Below are 25,307 nucleotides of genomic sequence, written 5' to 3' on the forward strand. Positions count from 1 at the left end.
CTGAAGTGGGCAATCGACGTCACTGGCTTGCTCAATGATTTGCCCAAGGCAGCTGGATATGTATTAGTTCTGCATGAAGCAATGTTTTTCTTGTAAATCCGGAAACTTAGATATTGCTGCTGAATTTTGTCTGTCAATGTAGAGGCTTGTTTCTTATCTGGCAAGACCAAGTTTCATGGTTGTCATATTCACTAGACTCAAACAACATAATAACGGTAGTTATCTCCATTATCAGCACTTAGCTGGAAAAGGAAATTATTCCTATGGTGTGGGCTAGTCTCTACATAAGACGACTCATTTTATTAATCGGAGTGGTAATTGGCTTGAATCAGTTCAAAACCAGAATTTGAACTCACAACCATACGATCGAGCCAAACCATGCAGTTGTGGAACTATACTACACCCATGTAGCCGCCTTGACATGTGCATTGCAACAACCAAGGATTTGGCAATAGGTAGAAAAGAGTGTATAAAACAGGAAAGACAGTTTACCACATTCTTACAATTATATATTGTTATCAAGGCTATGTGACTGTCGACTTGACTCATCGACCCTCATATCATATTTAAATCACAGTACTCATTTCTTTCTGTTATATTGCCCTCTACTGGCTAATACATATAATCACACATTACATCAATACCATATCAGATGAATAGAAATGTCTTGCAGAAGTGGTATGTGCACGTAAATATTTGATATAAAACATCTATGCATAAATGATAAATGCAAAGTTATCTCAGTTATTTTCATTCCTGTTCGGTCCTGTAGTTTGCACTGAAACATTGCAAACCATGTTACCCAAGTCATTGCAAAATGGTTTTTCAAAAAGCACATTTACAGGTTTCAAAGGATAGCCGATTTATATTCAACGAGGTGCACGGGCATTAAATTTCAATCCAATGTTACATTGATCCAATCCAGGCTTAGGATACCGTTTGAATGTAGTGCCTAAATAATCGTATCTAAAATTGCAGAGGCAACACAGGTTAAATAAGGTTTCTATATATTTTTTCTGGGGGAGGCAAATATGAAATATAACCTACACCAGCAGCAAATTGTTTATCTTCTCAAAACAGAAATAATGAATGACATGTAACCTGCAGCTTGTTCAAACGGGTAAGACCTTTGGGGGTCACCAGTCAGTGACATGGTTCTTCTTTAAGTCACCAAGACTGCACATCACCTCTATTGGTTGCCCAAACACATGCAAATTGCTAACTCCACTAAATCTGCATTACTTCGTATTATTCTACCGAATTTTTTTTATAACTTTTACACTTATGTTAATTGACAAGGCACACACGAATAGCGATACATTCTGTAAACAATACAGCTTTGAAAATGAATTTTAATATGCGATTTTACAATGAGTAAAATAAAACATTCTGCAAGAAATACAGTATACACAGTAAAACTCTTTAGTCAATCCCTTGTTGAGGAAAGATTTCCCCACACCATGTGGCTTATAGGAGTTGATGGATCATACTTCACCACTCTGGTCAATGCGAATTGAATGTAAAAACTGGTTCAGAGATCACTCGCCAACGTTAGCATGACCAGAAATTAAACCAAGGTTACTGGATTCATAGCACGAACCACTGCACCCGAAAAAATGCAATGTAACATTTGCATTACAATATGAAGCAGCAGTTGAGAACAAAAATGTAGAATTTAAGTAACAAATTGCCACTTAAAAACATTGCAATATATACCAATATAAAGCAGGCACTAGTGAATACTTTTCTGCTCTGCTGTAGAACATTGCATACTGCGGTATAGAAAAAATGGAAAGATAATCAATAACAAACTCTTCAAGCTCTGCAGTTGCTAGAATCACTTAAGACCTCTCCTATTCTGGTGCAGCATGAAACGGCGAGCTCATTAGAGTTCCTCTTGAAGCATGCGAACAATATTCTCGGCAGAGGGACGCTTCTGTGGGTCCTCATCGGTGCATGCTACGAAGAGATCAATGACGCGGGCATAGCTCTCATCCAGCTCCTCCATGTTGAGAGCAGGCCGTGAACCCAGGGCAGCGTAGTACTCTTCATCATCAAAGCTGTCCTCATTGCACTCCTCTGTTGAAAATCCATCACGAAGAATTATAAAAAAATATATCAACTGTGGTTTACATTTTCGTGGTCGTGCTGAATAGTTCCCCAAGTGCTTTCAGAAGCCCCCAGCACTTGGAGCTAAAAGCCGGACATCAAGCGTAACAAGCTGTACAAACTTAAATTATATCGGCAAGCGAGCTCAAATGGCTGTCTGATATTACGATTAAAATTACGAGGGCAGTAAGTTTACATTCACACAGGTGATTATAGAACAACTTAGTTTTTACAAAGATGTGGCATGAGTAATGCAAGTTGGATTGAATGGTACGTAAGTTAATGCGTGGATGCACATGATATAGCACTTCCAACTTAGATGAGCATGAGTTAGTTCATTAAAAAAAACACATTTTACCACAATAAAGTGAAAGGAATTGAAATCATTTAAACCGTTCACCAGGATTAAGGTGGATACAAATCTTCAGCATAATGCACACATTGCAAGGTGGAGGTCAGCAGTATTTTACAAATTATCAAGTGGAAACTGACATGACATTATTAAAACATCATTAGCTCCAATAACACAAATTTTCCTAAGTATACATTGCACACAAAACACTGATACCCAGCAGAATATCCTTACCTTCGCTGTCCTCATCAGGGATGACTACATGTGGAATCTGCAGGCTCATCATTTCCCACAGAGTGAGGCCATAAGCAAAGATGTCAGCTCTGTCTGTGATGACACCATCTTTTAGAGCCTCCTTTGGCTTCCAGGGCTCAGTACCAATATAAGCGTCTTCCTTGTTTTTCACTGATCAAACAGACATGTTCTTAACAATGCAATTGCAATACAACTTTGATGTTGCAGAGCAGTCATACCAATGTAGGAATATTGAAATCCTTAGGAATGTTCAGCTGCCCCTATAAGCCTGCACCCGACAATGCATTCCACTACTATTTAGCTCAGGAATATCCTTAAATGATTCTACACTTCATTACAAAAGCATGTTACCATAATGTGTCTAACAGAACCTAACAAATAATTATTGGATTTGATTATAGTTTTAATTAACTTGTGTGGTCTGCATACAGCCAACATTTAACTAAATTGAATTATCCAAAGGGACCTTTGGCACAACTACTAATTTCGTACAATTATTATTTAATTACACAACAGTATTGGCCTTGCCAAGAAAACATTTGAGAGCAACCTTTTTGGTATTCATGTTGCAGAATATACTACATTGCAGATCATTTGGCTGAGACACGCTTGACAACTTCTAAAGTTTTGTAGCAGCAGCAGGCACATTGATATATTTTATCGCAATGCACCGATACAATATTAAGAGCAGCATAATAAATAAAGTGAAATGGATGTTTCCAGCTGAAAATCACATGACTAGGTAAAATAATTATATTCAAGCGGATCTTAATGATCGTGATTGCGAGGATATCGCTAATGTACATGCATTTCAGATTTGGCCAAATTTAGACCAGTTTGCAGTCACAACCACTTATACAGGCAGTGGTTTTGGAAATTGGTGGATGACAATACTTGCACATGGTCTTTTGATATGAGCACATGTTACGCATGTTAACAGGATGTCTAATTTATTCCTGACGAATGAATATTGCCTATACAATTTAAAATGCAAAACCAGCATACATTATAATTGTACATAAGTGGCACTTTCGGAATCGTAAATCTGATACACGTTAATTGCAAAGACAGGTTTCTTACATTTCAGATTCTCATCCAATGCCATGGCATATCCAACATCACAGAGTTTGATCTGTTTGAAATCCTCCATGATCACAATGTTTGCAGATTTGATATCTGCATGGAGCAGCATCTTTTCTTTGTGTAAATACTGAAATACAAAACAACATGAAAAGTACATCTAGTTTCAAAAGGGAGAATAATGGGGACGTCACAAACATATCCCCTCGCCTTCAAATTCTGCCTAGATGTTGCGAAACTTTACCATAACATCACGAGCGTTTTTATGACCCGTATGGCACAAATCTCTCCACGTGGGTAGAAGAGACCCTGGAGGGTGCGAAACCTGGCACAGTCAAGAGACATCAACATGCCCTGCTCCAGACCTTTAACATCATAGCCAGGAAGACTATACTGGTCAACTGGAAGGATCATGAGCCCCCTTCATGGAGACAATTGCACAGTACACTCCAAGCGCATGTGGGCATGGTGTACTTAAGTCATAAGCTTAAAGGAAAGGAGTAGGAGTTTGAAGCCAGGTGGTCCCCTTTTATACAGTTTGGAATGATCTGGTTGGAATAGGAGCCCTCGGAGTCAGGTACTGGAAAAAATGGGTATAGCCCCTCAGTGGTAAAGCGGGAGCGAAACTCGAACGGTGGCAGGTCAGGATAAAGACTCATTAGCCATGCATGTTATTTGATTTTCAGGGTTTTCTGTCCCCCCCTCCCTTTCACCCCCCCACCCACCCTCTCTTACCTTCCCCACCATCCCACCTCTCCCCAAGGCATCCCTTATTAGGTCGATTATATCCCCCCTCTACTCCCCATTTAAATGTTCATATTCTCCCCGACACGGTTTCTTCACTTGGTTGAGGCAACAGGCCCCTTTCCCCATATTTTACCCCCTTCCTCCAGTTGCCTCGGGACCGTGTTTCGTGAATTACGATACCCGCTCACGAGAGCTGCGTGGCATGCTGTATTGAGCTCGCGTTTTGTTATAGAAAAGGGAACAACAAAAAATGCAAAACAAGGATAAATTATCAGTAATGTGCAGTACCTAATAGTAATATATTATTTCGCTATATCAGGCAATATAGTCCTCAGATTACTGCATCTTTTCACAGTATCTTATTATCCGTGTTTCGTACGAAAATCCTGAAATCCTTCACTTTTTGTGAAGTTCGTGTCAGTTTGACATAAAGTAGACCCTTATTATTCGAGGGTTTTTTTTTTGCGCGGTTTTGCATACAGTATTTGCAAAAAATGTATTGGAGTGCAATTTGAAATTCGAAGGCCATAGCACGCTCCGAACCGACAAAAAAGTCCTAAGGCATGGACGCGGTGTAGATCGTGAGAGGGCGGAAGTTGTCCATGTAACACTCCCCCTCAGTCTGCCACTGTCTACTGCAACGTTTACACGCGAGTGCTTTCCTTTACAATTCTTTGGAATTTGGACTGTATAATATTCATTTGTTTATATTTGCAAATGTAAATGTTTGTTAATCATTATTAAAGAGAAGTTATAGAAAAAATAACACTATACAATGCATGTATTTATGAATATACAGTAAACCCTCAAGGGTTACGTTCTTGAAAACGTTCGCGAATGCTGAATTCGCAAATGCAGAAACCTTGTTCCAACGGGAAAAATGTTGTTGGGGGGGACATGGTAAATGTTTAAAAACAATTACTACTATAAATAAATAACACATTATTGAAAACAATGTTTTGTATTCGCGTTCTTTTTAACGTACCTCAGAGTCGACTTGCTCATGCCAAAATGTAAAATTCGTATAAAGTAAAAATGCACAATAGAGAATTCAGAGCGGGATTACTGTGAGACTGAGGACCAAGTCGGCAGCCCAGCAAGCATGCCGAATCTTCGCAGGCAGTTTCAAATGTAAAATTATGCGCACACCTCCCCAGTGTTGGTCTGATACGTTGGCTCCCAAATACTGGAGTTGGGCGGGTCGCGAATTTGTATTCTTTTAGAAACTCGCGAATATGTGAAACGCGCTAATCAAGAACTTGCGCATTGCGAGGGTTTAGTTGAATGTATACACAGCTTGTTTTAACATAATACATGTTTCTGCCCGCTAACCCTATTTTTCTCATCAGCTTTAAGTATTAATATTCACAGATTGAATATACGTGCCTTTCTCCAGGAATATATCCCCCGCGAATCTATATTAAAGATTTACTGTACAGTACCTGGAGCCCTTTGGCAACCTCGAGTGCTGTTTTGAGAATGACAGATGCTGGGAAAGGTCCCAGATCATTATCAAGTCGCTCTTCAATAATATCAAAGAGGGACTTCTCACCCCCGTATTCCATGACAAGGGCTAGACCACCATCATTTGTCTGAGCCATGGCTCTGTAACCTGAGGAATGGACGGCAAATAATTCACCATGAAACAAAACAAGGCCTTGCAACGACAAAAGCAAAAAGTTTCAACTGCGTTGTTTCCTTTTCTCAGTCCCAAAGTAATAATATAATTTACAGTGGTGCTTTTTAAGTTTCCCAAATCACCATGAATACAATTATATGACGATAATCTGTAAAGTTAGTATATATCAAAAATATATAAAAATGCAGGTGTCAAATGTTAAGGCTGGCAAAAAAAATCCATTACTTGGCAAAAATTTCGTGTGCAGCCCTTTGTCAATAAACTACTGGATAAAAGGTTTCCCACCCCGTACAAGTCCTCGGGGTTAGTTTACAACAATTCACCAAGTCGGTCAATGTGGATTGGTTAAGGTGGGGAGGATAGACGTGGGAGCATAAAAGTCCAGTAAAGGTATGCCTCGATGTATGAACGTTCGGTTCATGTAATTTCGCGTTAACGCAATTGACAAATTATGGACACTTTTCAATTAACGAATTCGAATTTCCACGTTGATGAAATTTCCCACGGCACGCGCCATGAGATCCCTACAGTGCAACAATAACGCTTCCACATCTTTCCAGGCATTCCAACATGCAGATCTTTTGAAAAAGTTAATAATTTTTGTTTTAATTTAATTATCATTCAATCGTGTTAATATTTATTGTTATTTTTCAATTTAGAAAAGTGATCAAGGTGTATATTTAAAGTTTCGAAGTAAAGTTGGAATGACTGTCCGAAACACATTCCGAATGTTTAGTATTAAATTAGTGGGAAAAGCAATTTAGACTTAAAAAACATGCATACAATAATTTTTTTGTAAGTAAAATAAATTTAGCGATACCTGTACGGATTTTTTTAAAGTAATAGTTACATTAGAAAACGGAAAGAGGTGACAGTTGTTTCACACACCAACAATGTTCGGGTGGCTTAGATTCTGCAGGAGTTTGGCCTCTTCTTTCAGCCTCTTCTGATATTCTTCTTGTATGCCACTCTTACACAGTGAATTTATCTTCTTGACGGCCCACGGGGAACGACAGACACCTCGCGGAGAGCTGCCATCATCACAAAAGATTATTATAATCCATATCACCATTGTTATTAAGCTAAAAGGTGTGTCAAACTTCACAATTACAAACTTATAAAAATGAATTATGCCCTGTACAGGCTAAGCAAAATATGGTAGCCTAACCTCTGGATGACAGGTAATTACTTTCTAATGTTGATACATTTTTCCCAAATATAGTCAACAGAGTTGAAATATAAATATTTTAATCTTTACAGTGTATACATTTTACAAGCTAAGAATTTGGTTAAAGTACACTAAAACTTGTTTGTATAAAAACGGCACTAAATCTTGAAGTTGGTCACAATACCCAGAAGCATGTCATACCACCATACCTGGTACACAGCTCCACAAATCTGGATACCCCTACCTGTCCAACATCCAAGTTATTATACTCTTGGGTCCTTCGATCAAGTTAATTTATTTACGTGACTTGACCAAAAGACCCAAGTGTATGAATTCCTGCAGTAACGAGAGCTTTAAATCAAGATCCAAGTTATTCTAATACGTATTATGTACGTATGTTGAAAGTCATACATATAACAAAATAATACAATTATACGACTTATTCAAGTCCAGAATGATCGAGTTCTACATGAGTAGACTCATTAATTTCAAATAAACCACATGTTTTGAAGTTAGAAAAATATTGAGAAACGTTTAATCAAGCGATTATAAGAATCACAGTAAAACAGGAAAAAAACAGCAGGAGCCAAACTATATATTCTATGTGTACAATTGATGACAAAATATATCCCTGGACCATTCTGACACAGAGGGTGTGCAGCTGTGATATTTCTGAAGGAATTATTTATCTCATTCAATTATAACACAAATTGAATATTTTGCGAAAATAGCAAAAAATTGGAAGTAAATAACTAAATACATTAACACATATGAAACCTTCAGTACTCACCGCTTCAAGAGGTACACATTTACACCTGTGCCATAGCCCAGTTTTTTCATAAATGGTGAAGGAGGGATCTCCATTGATGGTGCAGGTGTTCCCTTTCCTAAAATCACAACAGCAAGCAGCGTTACATCTGGTTCATACAGTCAATTAAAACACTCTCCTTGTATATTTATTTAGGATGAGTCTATTTAGGATGAGTCGAATTTAAATGAACAAGGGCAGAGGTCAACCCTCTACTTTGGGTTCCAATGCAAAATTAATCAAATTGCACTGCCATTCGGGCATTTTTACATGGGAGGAAAGAAAACGTGAATAACGGCTGTTAACACAGCAAGTGTGTTTACCTCTCAAGTGAATGCAAATTTACGACAAATTAATGAAGCTGCTGGCTATATGCCACACTTCCCCTGTAATCTGCGACACACTTCACATTGGCGAGAACATTTGGTACAACCTCCGCGGTGCACCGTGGATTACCGGATCTGCAATATGGCATCTCCCCCCCTCCTCCCAAAAAACGAATGCTGCTCAATTACAGAAAACCCACATGTTTCTCTGCCTGTACAATTTGTATGGAAAACCCAGTGAGCACAACGGCAACCCTGACTTCACCTGTAACCTGCAAGGACTTCACACGCGGATTCTTCGGGGTATGAAACAACACCTCCATGCCAGGAGATTCTGCACCACTATTCACAACGAAAACAACAAGCGGGTATTATTAATACGTGAATAGTCGTGTCTCGCTTAACGGGCGTTCTTTCTACGAGAATGCGCACTGATGAGCAATTTGAATTTAGACCAATCTGTTCGCAAAACGAGAGAAATGTTCACATAGCGAGCGATGACCGATCGATCGGCAGGGGGCGCAAGGCAGCCCGCAGCTGTTTGTTTACGAGCTCTCCTATGCCGAGTGCGCACGTGTTTCATAGTCTGAGGGCAGGTACTGTACCTGTAAGCACTGTAGTTCTTCATGTGTGGCAAGTGTTATATATTTGATGTTTAATTACTTTAAAATAACAATTTGTATTTCTCACGTAAAAAAAATGTTCAAGAGTGGAACATTTTGGGGCCGAAACGTAGCTCAGTTTTGAACATGGGGGTCGATGAGAAAAGGATGATCGTTTGACGAGTTTTCGCTCGCCGAGAAATGTTCGCGTAACGTATCTCGCTCGTTAAGCGAGACACGCCTGTAACAGTGAACAAATATAATCGGCAGTGAATTAAAAACAGTATCAAGAGTGAGCAAGAATATCAACACTTCGTGAACAATAACAATTACTGAACAGCAATGCGTAAACGAGGAGGCAATTAGTAAACAATAACGAGTAAAAATCTTGACTTAAAGCTTTCGTGACTGCATGAATTAATATTCTTTAGGTCTTTCGGTAAAGTCAAGTAGATAGATATCTACGTGTCAAGACTTTCACGTAGATAGGTTCAAAAAAATTACAAAAACTCCGACGTTTCGATCGCAACAAGCGGTCGCCTTTGAACCCATCTACGTGACTTTACCGAAAGACCCAAGAATAATAACGAGTAAGTTTAACACGTCGGCTCTCGCGACCAATATGCATAATACAGGGGGGTTTCTTGAGTGGTGGCGGGTTTAAGGACACATTTATATTTACTCACCCCAAAAACCTGTATCATTACTAGCGAGTAAGTGACGACCTATAACCAACAATCACCCGCAACGCGCCCAATCTTTCAAGTGTTGAGTTTGAAGAGCGCCTGGATGTTCGGCCACCATGCACGAGGTTACATGGCACTCAGAACAGCAAATCTCACTCTTCTGCAACGTCCCTCGCCTTCTCCAACACCGCGCTGACCGACGTGGTGAAGTATGGTCAAAGGGTCCCAGCATGGAGTCTTTGCCCCCCGCCCCACGACGACCTACACGGCGTGGCGAAGCCCTCATCCAGCAGTGGATTGCCCCAAAGGCCGTGGTACATGGACATAAACACGAGCTACGGATGAGGAGTCCGTAACGATCGACATGTTATAGACGAGCAAGGACAATGAAGAAACAACAACACCGAGCAGACGCATCCAGTTCAACACGGAGGCTTTCGCGACCAATATCACCCATAACAGAGGGGGCTTTAGGGGTTAGATCGCGTAAATATAACCCCAAACCCACCCCTCTATTGTTGCAGACACATCCAAAGGGCATTTAGAATCGGGCGACACACTGCAGGCGACGTTCGCGCATCTCATTTCAATTTAATTTCGTTTATTTTGGTATCGCCCCGTGAGCCATGCGGGTGGGCAAATAGACGCGCGCCACTTACACGTGTCGGCGTATAGTTGTCGAACGTCGGCTGGTATTGCTGCGGCGGTAACCCGTAACGTTGGAGTTGTTGTTGTTTGCTGGTTGTTGTTGTTGTTTGCTGGTTGTTGTTGTTGTTGTTTGCTGGTTGTTGATATGTTGGCGACAAAGACCGCAGAGAGCGAGCGAGCGGCCGAACTCCCGCGCTTTTCGACGCCGCGCGTTGCACGACGGGAAAAGCCCGAGTCGGGCCGCTAAGTTTAATGTTTCGTTATTTTTTTTTAACTTTTTATTATTTTTATTCTAGTAATTTTAGCTGTTTCAAACGAGACGCGCGAGGGAGATGAATCACTCGATTAATCGCTCGATTAATCGATTTTTTTAAAATAAAATAAAAAAATCGATTTTGTGGATTGCGTAATGACGTCAGCACGTAACGTTCGCGCGGTTGGGACGACGTCGCGGGAATGACGTCATCGCGAAACGAGGTTGAATGGGGGCGGTGACGTCACCCAGCAGTGGATAGAACGTGGCTGTACACGACACGTGGTGTGTGGGGGGGGGTGTGGGGGGGGTGTGGGGGGGGGTGTGGGGGGGGTGTGGGGGGGGGAGTGGGAGGGGGGTGTGGGGGGGTGTGGGGGGGGGTGTAAGGGGGGTGTGGGGGGGTGTGGGGGGGGGTGTGGGTGGGGGTGGATGGGGGGGGGTGTGGGGGGGGGGGTGTGCGTGGGGGTGGATGGAAGGGGTGTGGGGGGGTGTGGGGGGGTGGGGGGGTGTGGGGGGGTGTGGGTGGGGGTGGATGGGGGGGTGTGGGAGGGGGGTGTGCGTGGGGGTGGATGGAAGGGGGTGTGGGGGGGTGTGTGGGGGGGGTGTGGGGGGTGTGGGGGGGTGTGGGGGGTGGGGGGGGTGGATGGGGGGGTGTGGGAGGGGGGTGTGGGGGGGGTGTGGGTGGGGGTGGGGTGGATGGGGGGTGTGTGGGTGGGGGGGGTGGGGGGTGAATCCAGGGTGATCAATCGAGCGTCGAGTTTGCCGCTCGCTCGCCAATCGACTGGCTCGGTGAGCGGCTGAGCTGGCCTGGCTCGCCCGGTTCCGCGTCCACGTGTTTTGTATTTTAACGTCAGCTGAGAATCTCTCTCCACTCGTAACAACGTCAAATACACACACACACACCCGTACACACAGGCGCACATTTATAGACGACACAGGCACAAACTAACGCCGTAAAAGCGGGACACGCCGTAGCCCGTCTTTCGTGATGGTGAAGAACAAGAACAAAGGTGCGTTTATAAAGTGGAGTTGTTGTCGTGCTGCTAGGCCTCTGTGCACCCTGCGATCCTTCTAGTGCAGCGACTGAAACACGCAATAGCGAACCACTGTTTTCTTTGAGTCGTTTAATATTTAAGTGTTTAAATGAAAGATTTATGCGTTGACATTTCAGCCCTACTTAGCCGAAGCTAACGTACACATTCCTGGTGATTTTGGTCATGATGTGCTTTTACATTTTGAATGATGCAACTCGAGTGTATTTAACTATCATTTTATATAGCGCCTTATGATAATTACCATCTCAAAGCACTTTAACAAGGTCGTAGCAATGCGAGTGAGGTACACCAATCAGCAACGTTACGGTAACAATAGAAACGCCTTGCCTACACATGTAGAAACTTAATTTAGTTTAGGAAAATAAGCGCCTAAACAATGCAGGTTGTTTATTTACGCTAGAGGCGATTTTAATCCTAATAAGGGACCTAGGAAGCCGGAAATACAGAATCTGAAAATGTATACTGGAGGAATCCGAAGAGCTCTAAAGCTCTTTATCACTGATGTCCCGTGGGGGCAGGTCAGAGCATCACAACAACAAACAATACAAAAACACAATAGGCGTGCAACGTCTAGCAAAAAGTAATCAAATCATTTCAATAATATATATGAAACAAAACTTGTATCTTACCAGGTAAAGCCCACAGCTATTAGCATCAATCTTAATTTTGGAGCTTTCGTGACTGCAGGAATTATTCTTTGGTTTTTTCGGTAAAGTCACGTATAAAATTTATTATTTTATTTTTATACGTGACTTTACCGAAAAAAACCAAAGAATAAGCTATTAGCATCTTTTACATTTCATAGATGACTAGAAAGGACATTGAGATCAGGGATATGTAATACAATGTTACGTGGGTAGTAGTGGAGAGAGAACACATGCGACTTTAAATTACACTTAAAGCCAAAGAGGGTAGTGGCCTCTAACAATTACTGGAAATGAGTTGCAGAGAAGAGGTGCGTTATAGCTGTATGAGCATCCCCCAAGTGTAGATCTTTTAGGGGATAAGAGGACCAAGCAAACCAGAATTAGAGGATTTTTTTTGTTCATGTTCAATGTAATAACTTGTCATCCTTGAATAGTCTTACAGTGATGTGATATTTTTCACCTTAAATATAAACCCAGAAACAGAAGCACAATTCACAATGTAGATGTCGTATCCTGTAAAACGCCACTGTGTGAGCTGTGTTCTGAGTTCAAACTCGGCGGAGTGTGTTGCTTACACAAATGCTGCGTGGAAATTTTGGTCTGGAAAGCCAATAGACTGATAGACTAAAATATAATGTAATCTTTGCCACTTTTCTGACAGGCGGTGGAGCGAGCCATGCAGAGCTCATGGTGATGACCATCACAGACATCATCAATCAACTACTGGAGGCACACGAGCACAAGAAGGATGTTAACCTAAACAGGTGAAGTACTGCAGCTTCATTTATAAGTTCGTGCACTAGAGGTCACATGAAAGAGATAACTCGTATGCTTCCGTGGGCCATTCTCTAATACAACGGGTTGCACTGCTTTGCAAGATATTAGAATATATATTTTTGTCTCATGACACATTGCTGATGACAAAGTCGGCATACAATTGCAGAAACATTAGTTGGTAAGGAAAAGCAACATAGTAATGTGCGTAAAGATGAAGCTTTTAACCAGTGAGTCTTGCCTGATTGGATGTGGACATGAACAAATACAATGAGACAAATTTTCTAGTGACAAAATAAGTGTTTGCTATGTACGCGTCCGATGTATACTGTGGAGACACTTGCAAACGAGATTGTCCATCTAGACGGACTGTTTACGTAACAGATTTTAATAAATAAAATAAAATGTGCATGTTACAGAGTCACAGCAGACAAGATGTAGATCCGTGAACAAGACAGAAACATAAAGCTATAATGGCCGGTGGTTGAGACTGACAATGGAGTGACGTCAAAGGAGGATGTCCAGTGAGGATTTGGAGTAATGACATCAGCTCATACTTAGGTGCAAGTTGGTTTGTTGCATTACAGAACCGTGAGGGAGTGCAACAGCTCAGAGAGGCCTTGATTCTGCAGTAAATGATTATGGCTGATGATTACGGTGATGAAAACATCTATATTTGGCCACATCTCAAGTTTCACACAATTTTGTGTTGGTCATTACCTGCACATTTACATGGGAGCACACGCATTGAAATGTTTTCGTTTTGCTCACACAGACTAAAGACGAAGGCGGCGGCCAAATATGGGCTTCCATCCCAGCCGAAGCTTGTCGACATCATCGCCGCAGTGCCGCCGCAGCACAGGAAAGTCCTCGTGCCCAAACTGAAGGCCAAACCCATCCGCACGGCCAGTGGGGTACGTGAGCAGGGCTCAACCACATTTCACAATGTGCCACCCACATTTAATTCTCTTTCTACATCGGTAGATCTCTGTCTTGCCTTTGCTTGCAGCAGTGCATTTGTCAATTCTTTCCCAGAGTCTCTTAAGTAGCCCAAGATGTGTGAAGACAGAGTTTACATTTTTTCAGTCGTGTTTTGTGGGAAATGTGATAAGCAAGTTGAGTTTTGTTAACGTTTCTCTGTTATCAGATTGCAGTGGTTGCAGTCATGTGCAAGCCACACAGGTGTCCGCACATCAACTTCACGGGAAACATCTGCGTGTGAGTGATCTGCACTGATTTTATCGCCCCCCCCCCCCCCCCCGTGTAATTTGAGATTGTTTGCTCCACGATTAATAGATTGTGTTGATTGTGGAGACCTTGCATGTGAATCACATGTTGGCAGATAGTCATATGTTGGTATAAAACGATTTAATGCTGATGGATTGCTCCATTTTAGTGGTAATGGTAAAATGCACCAAGCTTGAATGGCTATGCCAGCTTATACATTTACCCATTTATCTGTGTTTTTCCTCAGCTATTGCCCAGGAGGCCCAGACTCAGACTTTGAATATTCAACCCAGTCGTACACAGGCTATGAGGTAAGGTTGTTTGGAAGTAAACAAAATAATTAAATAGACTTAACCTGATTCAAACTAAGGTTGCATAGCAACTATGTCCGTTAGCAAACTCATAATTTAGTTTTCGTTGTCAAAAAGGCCTATATGCAATAACATTTTAAGCAAACTTTAACTTGTATTGCCTTTCAGTGTTTTTATTTATCCAGGAAAGCATAACATCTGAATAATCATTTTCAGGGGAGACCTGCATTGGGATTTTTGGCCAATTCTATTAAATATATCAGCATGTGGGGGGAAACATGAGTTCCCAGAGAAAATGGAAAATAATATTCAATCTCCACACAGATATATTCAATAAATCTTTGACTGTACGGTTATATAGCCTGCCCACCTCAAAATAAAAGCCAATAACACCTAGTAACCCCAGGCAGCCCCCCATCCAAGTACTAACCAGATTTAACCATACCTAGTCTGTAACACTTTGAGGTTGATTTGATAAGACACAACCTCGGTTCTAAAAGCTAAACATTTGTATTTACTTCCTCCAGCCGACATCCATGAGGGCCATCAGAGCTCGCTACGACCCTTACTTGCAGACCCGCCACCGTGTGGACCAGGTGAGGCATTTGGTTCCTTAAATCATTGATTTTGAATTGCACCAGCTGATAGTGCACAACTTTCATCTAAAATCGGTATTAAATTTACTTTAAAACATTTAGTTATACACTAAAATTCATTAACCTTAAAATACCTCTTTACTGTATGCGAAAATAGTGGCACTAATCACTGAATGGGGAAACTTGTATCGTATGTTGGATTAAAGGTGGAGTTTTTTCAGATATAAACTTGTTAGTTGAAAATAATTAAAACATTTATAGTTATTATGATGAATATTATTGTACCCTCTTTTCATGTAAAAATGTATGTAATTTTGCTGTCTTACCCGGTCCTATGGAAATGTAAGGCTCAAAAATGTCTCGCTTTAATTAGTCAATTTGTGTTTCGCTCACACGCGTGTGTTGTGGTTGCAGTTAAAGCAGCTTGGCCACAACGTGGATAAGGTGGAGTTCATTGTCATGGGTGGCACATTCATGGCCCTGTCGGAGGAGTACAGGGACTACTTCATCCGCAATCTTCACGACGCTCTCTCGGGGCACTCATCCAACAGTGTGGCTGAAGCAGTCAGGTGCGTGTCTGTGTGAGTGGGCTTCCTGCTTAAATCATTTATGTTGGCCACAAGGTGGTGGTAAATTTACATTGGTATTACAAGGATTTGTCTCCATCAGACAACCACCTTCACCTTGACTGAGTTGAACACACCCTCTCCCAATGAGTTACATTTGTAGCCTTAAAATTGTGAGATTATGAGACGAGCATCCTCAACACAGCACCACCACCCCTCCAGTTTAATCGGCTCAGTTGCAGATTGATAATTGCTGTTAGTAACAGACATTCGATTTTTCTATCACTTTTAGTTCTATATGGAGATAATATTCATTCAGTCAGGGACCTTTTGTCCACATATTACAAACATACGGTTTATATCAAAACTAAGCTATGGATCTTTACTTGTGACATGCAGAAATTAAAATGAACAGCACGTAGTTTTTTTTTTATAAAGTCATAATAAGATAACCTTTTTGGTCAATAGCAACAAAGGGGAGTCTGCCATAGGACAGCGCCGCACAGTAGGGGTGTACGGAAGCAATTAGAATCCTACGCATCGAGCATGAAGCCAGCACATGCACCCATTCAGAGACGAATACGTCATAATAACACCGCTTCTACGATCTAACAATAATTAGTTTAAGAAACAAAGGCCATACGTATGCTATTCTTTTGTATGGAAGTACTTTTACTTCCAGTGTATATAATAATTGTGGGTTTCAGTTCAAATTGCCTCAGACAGACCAGAACATGTTTGGGATTCTTACGGTGCAGTATACATGCCAAAGACTCCGACAGCCAAACTAAAGCAACTTGTCAAAGTCTCTTAAAAGTAAGGGGAGAAGTGTCCCACGATATTCAGTGTGGCTGTCTGCTTATTTTCTTTAATTGGTTGAAAGGGTTGGCTTAAAGAAGAAAGCCAAATGGGATATTTATTTTTAAAGGGTTGGCTTTAAGAAAAAGAAGAAAGCCAAATGGGATATTTGTTGTTTAAAAGGAAAGCTAAAGAAAAACACAAAGATGCAACATTTAAATAAAAAAAATCAATATTTTTTGCTCTTCTGCTCACCATCACTTTTAATGCATAATGTGTTAATATATGTAAAATTGTAGAATTTGGAAAAATGGCATGAGTTTTAAATGGCATATTTCCTTCTGAGTACTGCTATTGCTCTTGTTGGGTGTTTCAATTGATTGAGTGTTTCAGTCCGGCGTTTAAAAAAAGTCTTGATGTAAAGAAAGCTTGCCCTCATGAATTCTATAGAAATGTATTAACAAATCTTAGCTGCCCTCTGTAGATACTCGGAGAGGAGCAAGACCAAGTGCATCGGCATCACGATAGAGACGCGGCCAGACTACTGCCTGAAGAGGCACTTGAGCGACATGCTCGGCTACGGCTGCACCCGCCTCGAGATCGGTGTGCAGAGTGTGTACGAGGACGTGGCTCGCGACACCAACAGGTGCACACGATGCATCCCAGAGGCCCTTCAGGGTCTTCATTACCCTTCACTTGTTCATGTGGATTTAAATAACTGTGACCTTGTGTCATCATTTAAGGCCCTTCGTCAGTTCACTACTAGATGCAGGCCCCGATTCATGTTAATCATGGGAGTTGTTTGGCCCATACTTCACCATTCTGGTTTGGATTGTTCCTGGGTGGGGTGGGCAGGATCTCAAGTCCAGTGAAAATATTGCTCACCGCTGATGTTAGCCATGGCCAGGAATCTTAACTTGCATTACTGGGTTCACAGCGCAATGCGCTAACCACTCTGCCATCACTCGAAGCCCTGCTGACAGGAGGAATTCATCAAATTTGTTTTTAATTATTTAGTAAAGTTCCATACACACCAAGAGCAACAAAACCAACATACATTTTGACCTTTCCACGAGTGAGCAAAGTGGTCCATGCAATACCTGGACATTACTCTTTACGACGAATCCTATTCGGTCAGCCAAATGTTTTGTGTGGTGCTTGTTTTTTTGTTTTAGATTTTTACCAATGTTATACGGTGTTGTTTTTATACTCAACAGAGGCCACACAGTGAAGGCGGTCTGCGAATCCTTCCATATGTCCAAGGACGCAGGTTTTAAGGTGGTGTCACATATGATGCCAGACTTGCCCAACGTGGGCATGGAGAGAGACCTCGAGCAGTTCATAGTAAGTGTTGTATCGACCGCTGGAGAAAATTCCCTACTAAAAGAAGTGAACACATCACTCCAAAAGAAAAAATGATGTTCAGTGCACCTTTTCAATTGTGTTACCCTAGGCGACAGGGATGCAATACTTCGCACTACTGAGCAAAGTAATAATAAACATTCATCACTAGTCTGTAAAGATGTTTTCCAGTGGCACTAGCCTTGTGAAACTAAGTCCCTAATGAAACCATTTCAACAATATCTCGGTCTGGTGAAACTCAAAACACCATTCCACAAAACAGAAGCCATTAAAAATAAAATCAGACGAAATGTAAAATGAGAACAGAAGGCAAACATTGTGGTTACGTGCTTCACGTAGAGGGGACAATTGTACACCAAGTTGTGCGTTTTGGTGGACAGTGTTAAGTGCGAGGGTTGGAGCATGGTCTTATCCATTGAATATTTCTGTAATATAAATGTCCACGTTTCTGTACAGTGTCTTCAGATGCAATTGCATTTTGTGCGTTATTCATAATTAATGGTAGACGTGGTTTGGTATATATAGGTTATTAAGCATTCTGCAATGTGGCAGTTACAGACCTGTTTTAGTAAGTGTCAGCCACGTAATATCGGTCATGTTCAAAATGTACATTTACCCTCTTTTACTAAGAAGATAATTGCCGTTTTTACATATTTTTAAAACAAAAGCAAAAAAAATCCGCTTTTACAGTTGTCGTGATAAGATATGAAATCAGGCCACACATAACCAGTGTAAGCATGTGACGATGCATCAATTAAATATTTAAAATCGCTTCTTATGATAACATTCATTAAAATATGCCTATAAAAATATATTATTCACATTTCATGAAAATTCTTTATAGATTTTTGCGAATGGAGCAAACCAAATTGTGCAAACAAGACCAATATTTTTTAATACAAAATGTTAAAAATATAAAATATTCTAGAATTTAATCATAACCTCATATAATGATAAGCCTTCCAATGCAGTGGGTGCAGTTGTGAAACATTACATGTCGCACAATCAGCATGCCACGGTAAATCACTCGGCCATGCATCCTTGTAAAACCTAATCTATCTTGGAATACTAGCTAACCTGTTAAGCAAATTTTAACCCCACTCAGCCACCACTTGTCCATGTTTGTCACAGGAGTTTTTTGAGAACCCAGCGTTTCGGCCAGACGGCCTTAAGCTGTACCCGACGCTGGTGATCCGTGGCACAGGCCTTTACGAGCTTTGGAAGACGGGCCGCTACAAGAGCTACCCACCCAGTGGCCTGGTCGACCTGGTGGCTCGCATCCTCGCCCTGGTGCCACCCTGGACCCGCGTCTACCGTGTGCAAAGGTATGGTTTTCTCTCGAGCAGTCTAGGCACAAGGGCTTGATCTTTACAGCAGTCCCTTTATGCAATGGCATGAGTTTCTTTGGTGCAGCATAGTTGGTATGGGCTGTGGTGCTAGAAATTAAATAAGGCCCTCTTGTCCAATTTCACCAATCTTTGTAGTTGTGTGCCTGGGGGGGGGGGCCCTTTCGCCTATGAGTCAATTGCATTGCCTGCATGCACGATAGCTACACCACCAGTGGTCACCCATGTTTATTGGATGGGACTTTTATTGTAGGTCACATGTAGGGTCTGCATTTATGGGACATCGCTTAAAATTGTCAAACCTAGCTTCAATTGAGCTTTTTTCTCGACTAAACCCAAACCACACATCTTGAAATATTATGTTCTCATAGAGCCTGCATTACATGTCCCACCATTGCAGGGACATCCCCATGCCACTGGTGAGCTCTGGAGTGGAGCATGGGAACCTGCGTGAGTTGGCCTTGGCACGAATGAAGGACCTCGGAACAGAGGTGTGTATGTGCGGGCCTTGATTCTTTCATGCACAAATCCGTAAACTTGCCAAGTATCCTCCATCATCCTATCCAACATCAGGTTACCCTTGCAAACACGATCATGTTTTCTACATTTGTTTTAATGGGTTGTTTCTGTCTGCTTGTTAAATATTGGATGGCTTGGAACCATTCTTCCAATTAGCACATTGGCATTTAGCCTTGATAATTTATTAATTTCCAGTGTTTAACAATGGGCCGTAACATTGCCTTCGGATGACCTACTTTTATCATTATTATTGTGCAATCTTTTAGTCTCCGCAATCCCTCCTATATTGGTCAATTTTATAATACTCCTCGGACAGTAATTTGTAATGGATTTTGTATTAAAACCTGTAAACCCTGGACTCAGCGTCAATAGCCCTGACCTGCAGCACAATAATCTTAAAAATATACAGTAATATTATTTTTTCTAATTTCATTGACCATCGTTCACCATGAATCACGGCGAGCTCCTTCAATCGTCCAGTCCCTTGGTAATGGGATTTGCCCATTATAGATTGCTTACGTGTGATGTTATTTTTAATAACTAATCTGATTTATTAGGTCTTGCTTTTGTGTTTGAAATGCAGTGGGACAATCAATCCGCATGTAAGTAGAAACGAATTACAAGTGAATCAAACAATACAGATGTCCACTCACGAACCATTAATTGTGTAATTTTAGTGCCGAGATGTCAGAACAAGAGAGGTGGGCATTCAGGAGATCCATCACAAAGTGAAGCCATACGAGGTAATCCCATCACTGGGGTGGCATGCAACATTCATTATCTAGATGTGATTACCTAATGATAGAGATAAATGTCATGTTTCATTTTCAGTCTTGAACATTATTAACCTTGTAATTTACAACTGTATTATTGATAGTACACGAAAAAGTTGTCTACCCGTTACACCACTTGTAGTATAGTATTTGCTATCGGGATGGCTTCTAGTCGTGTCTGCTCTTGACCCGTCATACATTCAGTGGGTCAGAAGCCCCTGGCAAGAGCACACTTTGCGTCTGTGCAGGTGGAGCTGATCCGACGTGACTACGTGGCTAACGGCGGCTGGGAGACGTTCCTGGCGTACGAGGACCCGCGCCAGGACGTGCTCGTGGGGCTGCTGCGTCTTCGTCGCTGCTCGCCCGACAGCTTCCGACCCGAGCTGAAGGGCGGCGTGTCCATCGTGCGTGAGCTGCACGTCTACGGCAGCGTGGTGCCCGTGAGCGCGCGCGATCCCACCAAGTTCCAGCACCAGGTAGTGGCGATGAGCTCCTCGCACCGCCTTAAGTTGAAGGATGTGTCCTCCGTAACTCTCAGATGTGTTTTTCGGTTGTGACGTGTGTTATTTGGCTTAGTGTCCAACGTTTCTCTTCACGTGCCCATGAGCTTCAGGAAGCGAGTTCAGTTCACGGTACAACTCGAAAACACATCGGAAAGCTACACAGCACAATCGTGAAACCCTACACCTCTGCATTTTGCTCTGCAGTCAACAAGCCTTGAAAATATTACAAATACTTGTTATATACAAAACTTGACACTGGCAATGTTGCAAGTTATTATACGAGTTATTTTACACATGATCATATTGCAATTATATACTGTACTAGCCTTTTGCCCGTCCAAGGACAGGTGTATTGCAGTAAATCTGAAACTTGCAAGCGAAAAGCAGACCGCGACATGATATTCATTGCATCCATTCGTGTGCAATTTGTAAGGCCGTGATGACAGACTTATTTTATTTAAAGATTATAATCCCTTGTTCATCATGATGTCCTTTATATGGTGTATATAATAGCAATCTTTGTGGGGTTGTGTTATGGACACCAGAGAGCAGTGCATCAATATTTATTGTACTAAACTATGCTCCAACATCTATGGTCCCACATCTATGAGCAAATTTGTGAAGTATGGTCCATTAACTCCGAAGACCCAAACTGCGTGGTGATGCCCTCTAGCAGTGAATGACTAAATGGCTATACATGTCCATACATGTTTACTCTGTTTGGACTTGTGTTAACATGTGCTGAATTATATCTTGCAGGGATTTGGGATGCTGCTCATGGAAGAGGCAGAGAGAATAGCAAAGGATGAGCATGGTGCAAATAAAATAGCTGTCATTTCAGGTAATGTGCCAAACACCATCAAGTTCCATGACCATCACCCTAATATCTGATGTGCACATTCCAAATCGGTGACAAAGTCCGTTCCCTTATACTTGCATAGAGGCTTAATTTATTCACTGTTTAAACCAAGGAATTATTTTACTTGCTGTCTGCGCAGGAATTGGGACACGAGACTACTACCGCAAGATTGGCTACGAGTTGGAAGGGCCTTACATGGTGAAGAAACTGGACTGATTTGGGAGAAAATACCATGCCAAGCTGAATAGATGGATGCCAACACTTGTTCCCCTAGGTTGCGGTACCATCACCTGCAAATGTCATAATCTGTGAACGTGTTTGGCTCCGTGCACATGAAGCGCGAGAAGGCAAAAGCTCCCAACTGTTGCTGCCGCTCATTATATCTAAGGTGCTACCTTTACCTATTTGCTTCCCTGTTTATTCAGTACCCATAACCCACGGTTTAATTCCTTCCCCACCAGCAATGGAAGCGTATGAGCAAGTCACCCAGAATGTGCCCAATCTCTTCAGATGTTGAGAAGCTAAACAAGGGTTGAACATGTATAGTGCTGGGATTTCTGGCCACCAAGCACAATGGGTGGGCATAGACTGTGGAGCTACGTGGGGGGGCTGCAGAAGGTGGTGCAGCAAGATTATTGTCATACTGCACTACCAGGCTCCCCCATCTATGTTCACAACCGTGATATTAAACAGTGTGTTGCAATATGATCAAATACACCTGCGACCCGCATGCCATCAGGAGGCCCTCATCCAACAATGGATTGACAAAAGGGCTGTACATACATAAAGATATGTCACCGGGCATATCACGGACCCCTGGTAATTCATTCTTTGAGCTGAACTGGACGGTTTTTGGTCCATGAGTCCAGAACAGATATTTCTCACTTTTCTATAGCACCTTAGGTGGGATAACATTCGTGGTTACAATTTAATGTGGCCAATTACAGTGAATTATGTGATAGCTACTTTACACGTGTGTATTCAAGTAATCCATTCTTCGTAACATTATACATAAATTGTTACTGCAAAGGGTTTGCTGCCTTCGATGGTACTAATTTCTGCTCTAGCCCCTCAACTATATGATGTGCATATTCCTCACCTACAGCTGTTTTCAGGCAGGTGCCGAGTCATTTGGTGCTTTTTTAAATGTATCACTTAAGTTCCACATTCTCTGTTAACACTTTTGTGTGCAGCACATCTGAAATGGCACCTCAGTGTTTTTGCACGTTTGACAGGTATTGTATTATAGCATGGAAAACGTATTTATTAATGGAAATATTTTTTTGCATTTGTAAACATGTTCCTTGTACTTATTGCAGATTATTAAGCTTAGCTGTTGCATGTACCGAGGGTGTACATTGTAAAAATGTTTTAAACAAGAAGCTTTAAATAATGTTATCAGAATAAAATGCTGAGAAATATGAACCCAGTGCTTCCTTCTGTCGTATAGGTGTGCTTACAATCACAATCCTAGTTGGTCCGGAAAATTAAATCTTGTATGAGCCCTGAGAAATCGTTAGTCCCATCCATATGGTAGGGTGTGAATGTGGAGGCAAATGGGAATTGTCACAGAGACAAAGTAAGATAAATAATAAGCCACTTAATGATTATCGTAATCATTACCCACATACTCTTTGGTTCTTTCGGTAAAGTCACGTAAGTATAAAATAAATCGCAACGTTTCGATCGCAATACAAGCGACCGTCATCAGGTGGAACAGATACAACAGGAGAGTTTATATAGGATTTTGGTGGGCTCAACCCAAGTGTAAGTGGGCGGAGCTAGAGAAGGAATTTGTACGTAAATGTGAGAGATTAGCATGTCAATGTGAGACAGTCCCACATTTACACTTACATACAAATTCCTTCTCTAGCTCTGCCCACTTACCCTTGGGTTGAGCCCACCAAAATCCGATATAAACTCTTATTGCAGCAGCTCTTTCTCCTATGTCAGCAGTTCTCCTGCTGTATCTGTTCCACCTGATGATGGTCGCTTGTGTTGCGATCGAAATGTGGTTTATTTTATTTTATACCTACGTGACTTTACCGAAAGAACCAAAGAGTATGGATTCCTGCAGTCACGAAAGCTTCAAATCAACATTACCCACATTTAAAGCGTCTGCTATGTACATCCGAAATTGTAAAACTGGCTAGATGTGCATTGATACGTACAAATCTGACCATCCAAACTCCGATGTGGCCATGGGTGTGCATGTGTGACCCAGGTCCCAAGCGTCCCTGCCTTTACTCTTGTGATAGGATACTCCAGCATGGAGATTCCCATGGAAAGTCTGTTAACCAAGAGGGCTGGGGCCATCTAGAATCCTGGATCAGGCCCCAATACAGCATATGCCCCACAATATGCCCCCACATATCCCCAGGAGACAGGGTACAAAAGTATGACAACAAACATTCCCAAAGACAACTGAGCAGACTGTCACCATATAGTTGTCATATCAAAAAAAGTATTATGCAACCCATCAGCTGCGAGTAAATTTCAGTAGCATTCAAAAATCTATGGACCGATTTCGACAGTCTCATCAGCAGTCAAGCTTGCTAGAATCAATAATGGTGAGCCGCCGATCTTACAGGCAAAATCCCTCTCTAAGATCTGTCATATGCCTAAAGATAACATAACCAATTGTATGCAAGGGTAAATGGGAAATCATCAAACTCCTTGACCTTCATGAGCCCATAATTGTTGAAGTCAGTATTGGGACTTCCCACTCACCCAATACCGTGAATCTCATTAATGTGTACACATGCCAGTCTAGTTTATCCACCTGTTGCTTCATCTGTGTTGTTTCCGGATCATACAGGATCGCTAATTGTTCTTGCTGTCATAGTTTGCACAATCACAAGGAACTTTAAAGAGGGTGGCACCTGTAACGTGCAAACCCTTAACAAAGGGGTCTATACACATACGCTTATTTGCTTTACGTATGTAGATACACAAAACTGCAGTATATGCGTAGAGTTCCAACAGTTCTAAAGGGCTGTTTATTAAGCCTATCACACATCTACAGCATCTATCTTCCCAGTCACCAAGGGGGCCCCCTTTGGTGGCGAGATGTTAACTATTTCGCCAGGTATGCAGGAGTCCCTGGGTTCGACCCTGACGCCTGTATGTTTGGAGTTTGAATATTATCCCCGTGCTCGTGGGTTTGTCTCAGTGTCCTCTGGCTTTTCACTCAACATTTAGAAACATGCGTTTCGAGAATGTGGCTGCTATAGATTTCCACATGATCAGCCACTTGGTTGAGCTTTCATTTGTGGCCAGGTCGCCTCTGAAAAAGAGC

General features: G+C 41.8%; 2 protein-coding genes across 3 annotated transcripts; one reads left to right on the forward strand and one right to left on the reverse strand.

Moving 5' to 3' along the window:
* Positions 1–1,334: 1,334 nt before the first annotated feature.
* PBK (PDZ binding kinase) lies at positions 1,335–10,654 on the reverse strand. Of its 2 annotated transcripts, none has more exons than XM_061560186.1 (8): positions 10,432–10,654; positions 8,750–8,818; positions 8,141–8,237; positions 7,071–7,213; positions 5,986–6,155; positions 3,797–3,926; positions 2,696–2,866; positions 1,335–2,079 (listed from the first exon to the last, which is right to left on the reverse strand). In XM_061560186.1, the coding sequence occupies exons 2-8, from the start codon at positions 8,805–8,807 to the stop codon at positions 1,886–1,888; spliced, it is 963 nt and encodes a 320-aa protein (XP_061416170.1). In that variant the 5' UTR covers positions 8,808–8,818; positions 10,432–10,654; the 3' UTR covers positions 1,335–1,885. The 2 variants fall into 2 exon arrangements, with proteins under 2 accessions (XP_061416170.1, XP_061416169.1); XM_061560185.1 differs by having other exon boundaries at positions 8,750–8,826; positions 10,432–10,653.
* Positions 10,655–11,467: 813 nt separating this feature from the next.
* ELP3 (elongator acetyltransferase complex subunit 3) lies at positions 11,468–23,434 on the forward strand. The gene is made up of 15 exons (XM_061560187.1): positions 11,468–11,683; positions 13,037–13,139; positions 13,925–14,063; positions 14,297–14,367; positions 14,624–14,687; positions 15,215–15,283; positions 15,698–15,852; positions 17,132–17,293; positions 17,865–17,991; positions 19,141–19,334; positions 19,756–19,846; positions 20,552–20,617; positions 20,896–21,123; positions 21,910–21,991; positions 22,149–23,434. Exons 1-15 carry the CDS (start codon positions 11,662–11,664, stop codon positions 22,223–22,225), a joined length of 1,650 nt encoding a protein of 549 aa, XP_061416171.1. The 5' UTR covers positions 11,468–11,661; the 3' UTR covers positions 22,226–23,434.
* Positions 23,435–25,307: the final 1,873 nt, after the last annotated feature.

Source organism: Lethenteron reissneri, chromosome 26 (genome assembly GCF_015708825.2).
Source record: "Lethenteron reissneri isolate LAM-NWPU_2019-01 chromosome 26, ASM1570882v1, whole genome shotgun sequence".
NCBI lineage: Eukaryota > Metazoa > Chordata > Hyperoartia > Petromyzontiformes > Petromyzontidae > Lethenteron > Lethenteron reissneri.

Excerpts from the sequence above, each read along its gene's own strand:
- ELP3 (XM_061560187.1), top strand. The coding sequence starts at position 11,662 with ATGGTGAAGAACAAGAACAAAG. Across the intron at positions 15,853-17,131 it reads AGTGTGGCTGAAGCAGTCAG|ATACTCGGAGAGGAGCAAGA; the intron begins GTGCGTGTCTGT and ends TGCCCTCTGTAG. Across the intron at positions 19,847-20,551 it reads TGAAGGACCTCGGAACAGAG|TGCCGAGATGTCAGAACAAG; the intron begins GTGTGTATGTGC and ends GTGTAATTTTAG.
- PBK (XM_061560186.1), bottom strand. The coding sequence starts at position 8,807 with ATGGAGGTGTTGTTTCATACCCCGAAGAATCCGCGTGTGAAGTCCTTG. Across the intron at positions 6,156-7,070 it reads AAGCCACCCGAACATTGTTG|GTTACAGAGCCATGGCTCAG; the intron begins GTGTGTGAAACA and ends TCCATTCCTCAG. Across the intron at positions 2,080-2,695 it reads CCCTGATGAGGACAGCGAAG|AGGAGTGCAATGAGGACAGC; the intron begins GTAAGGATATTC and ends GATTTTCAACAG.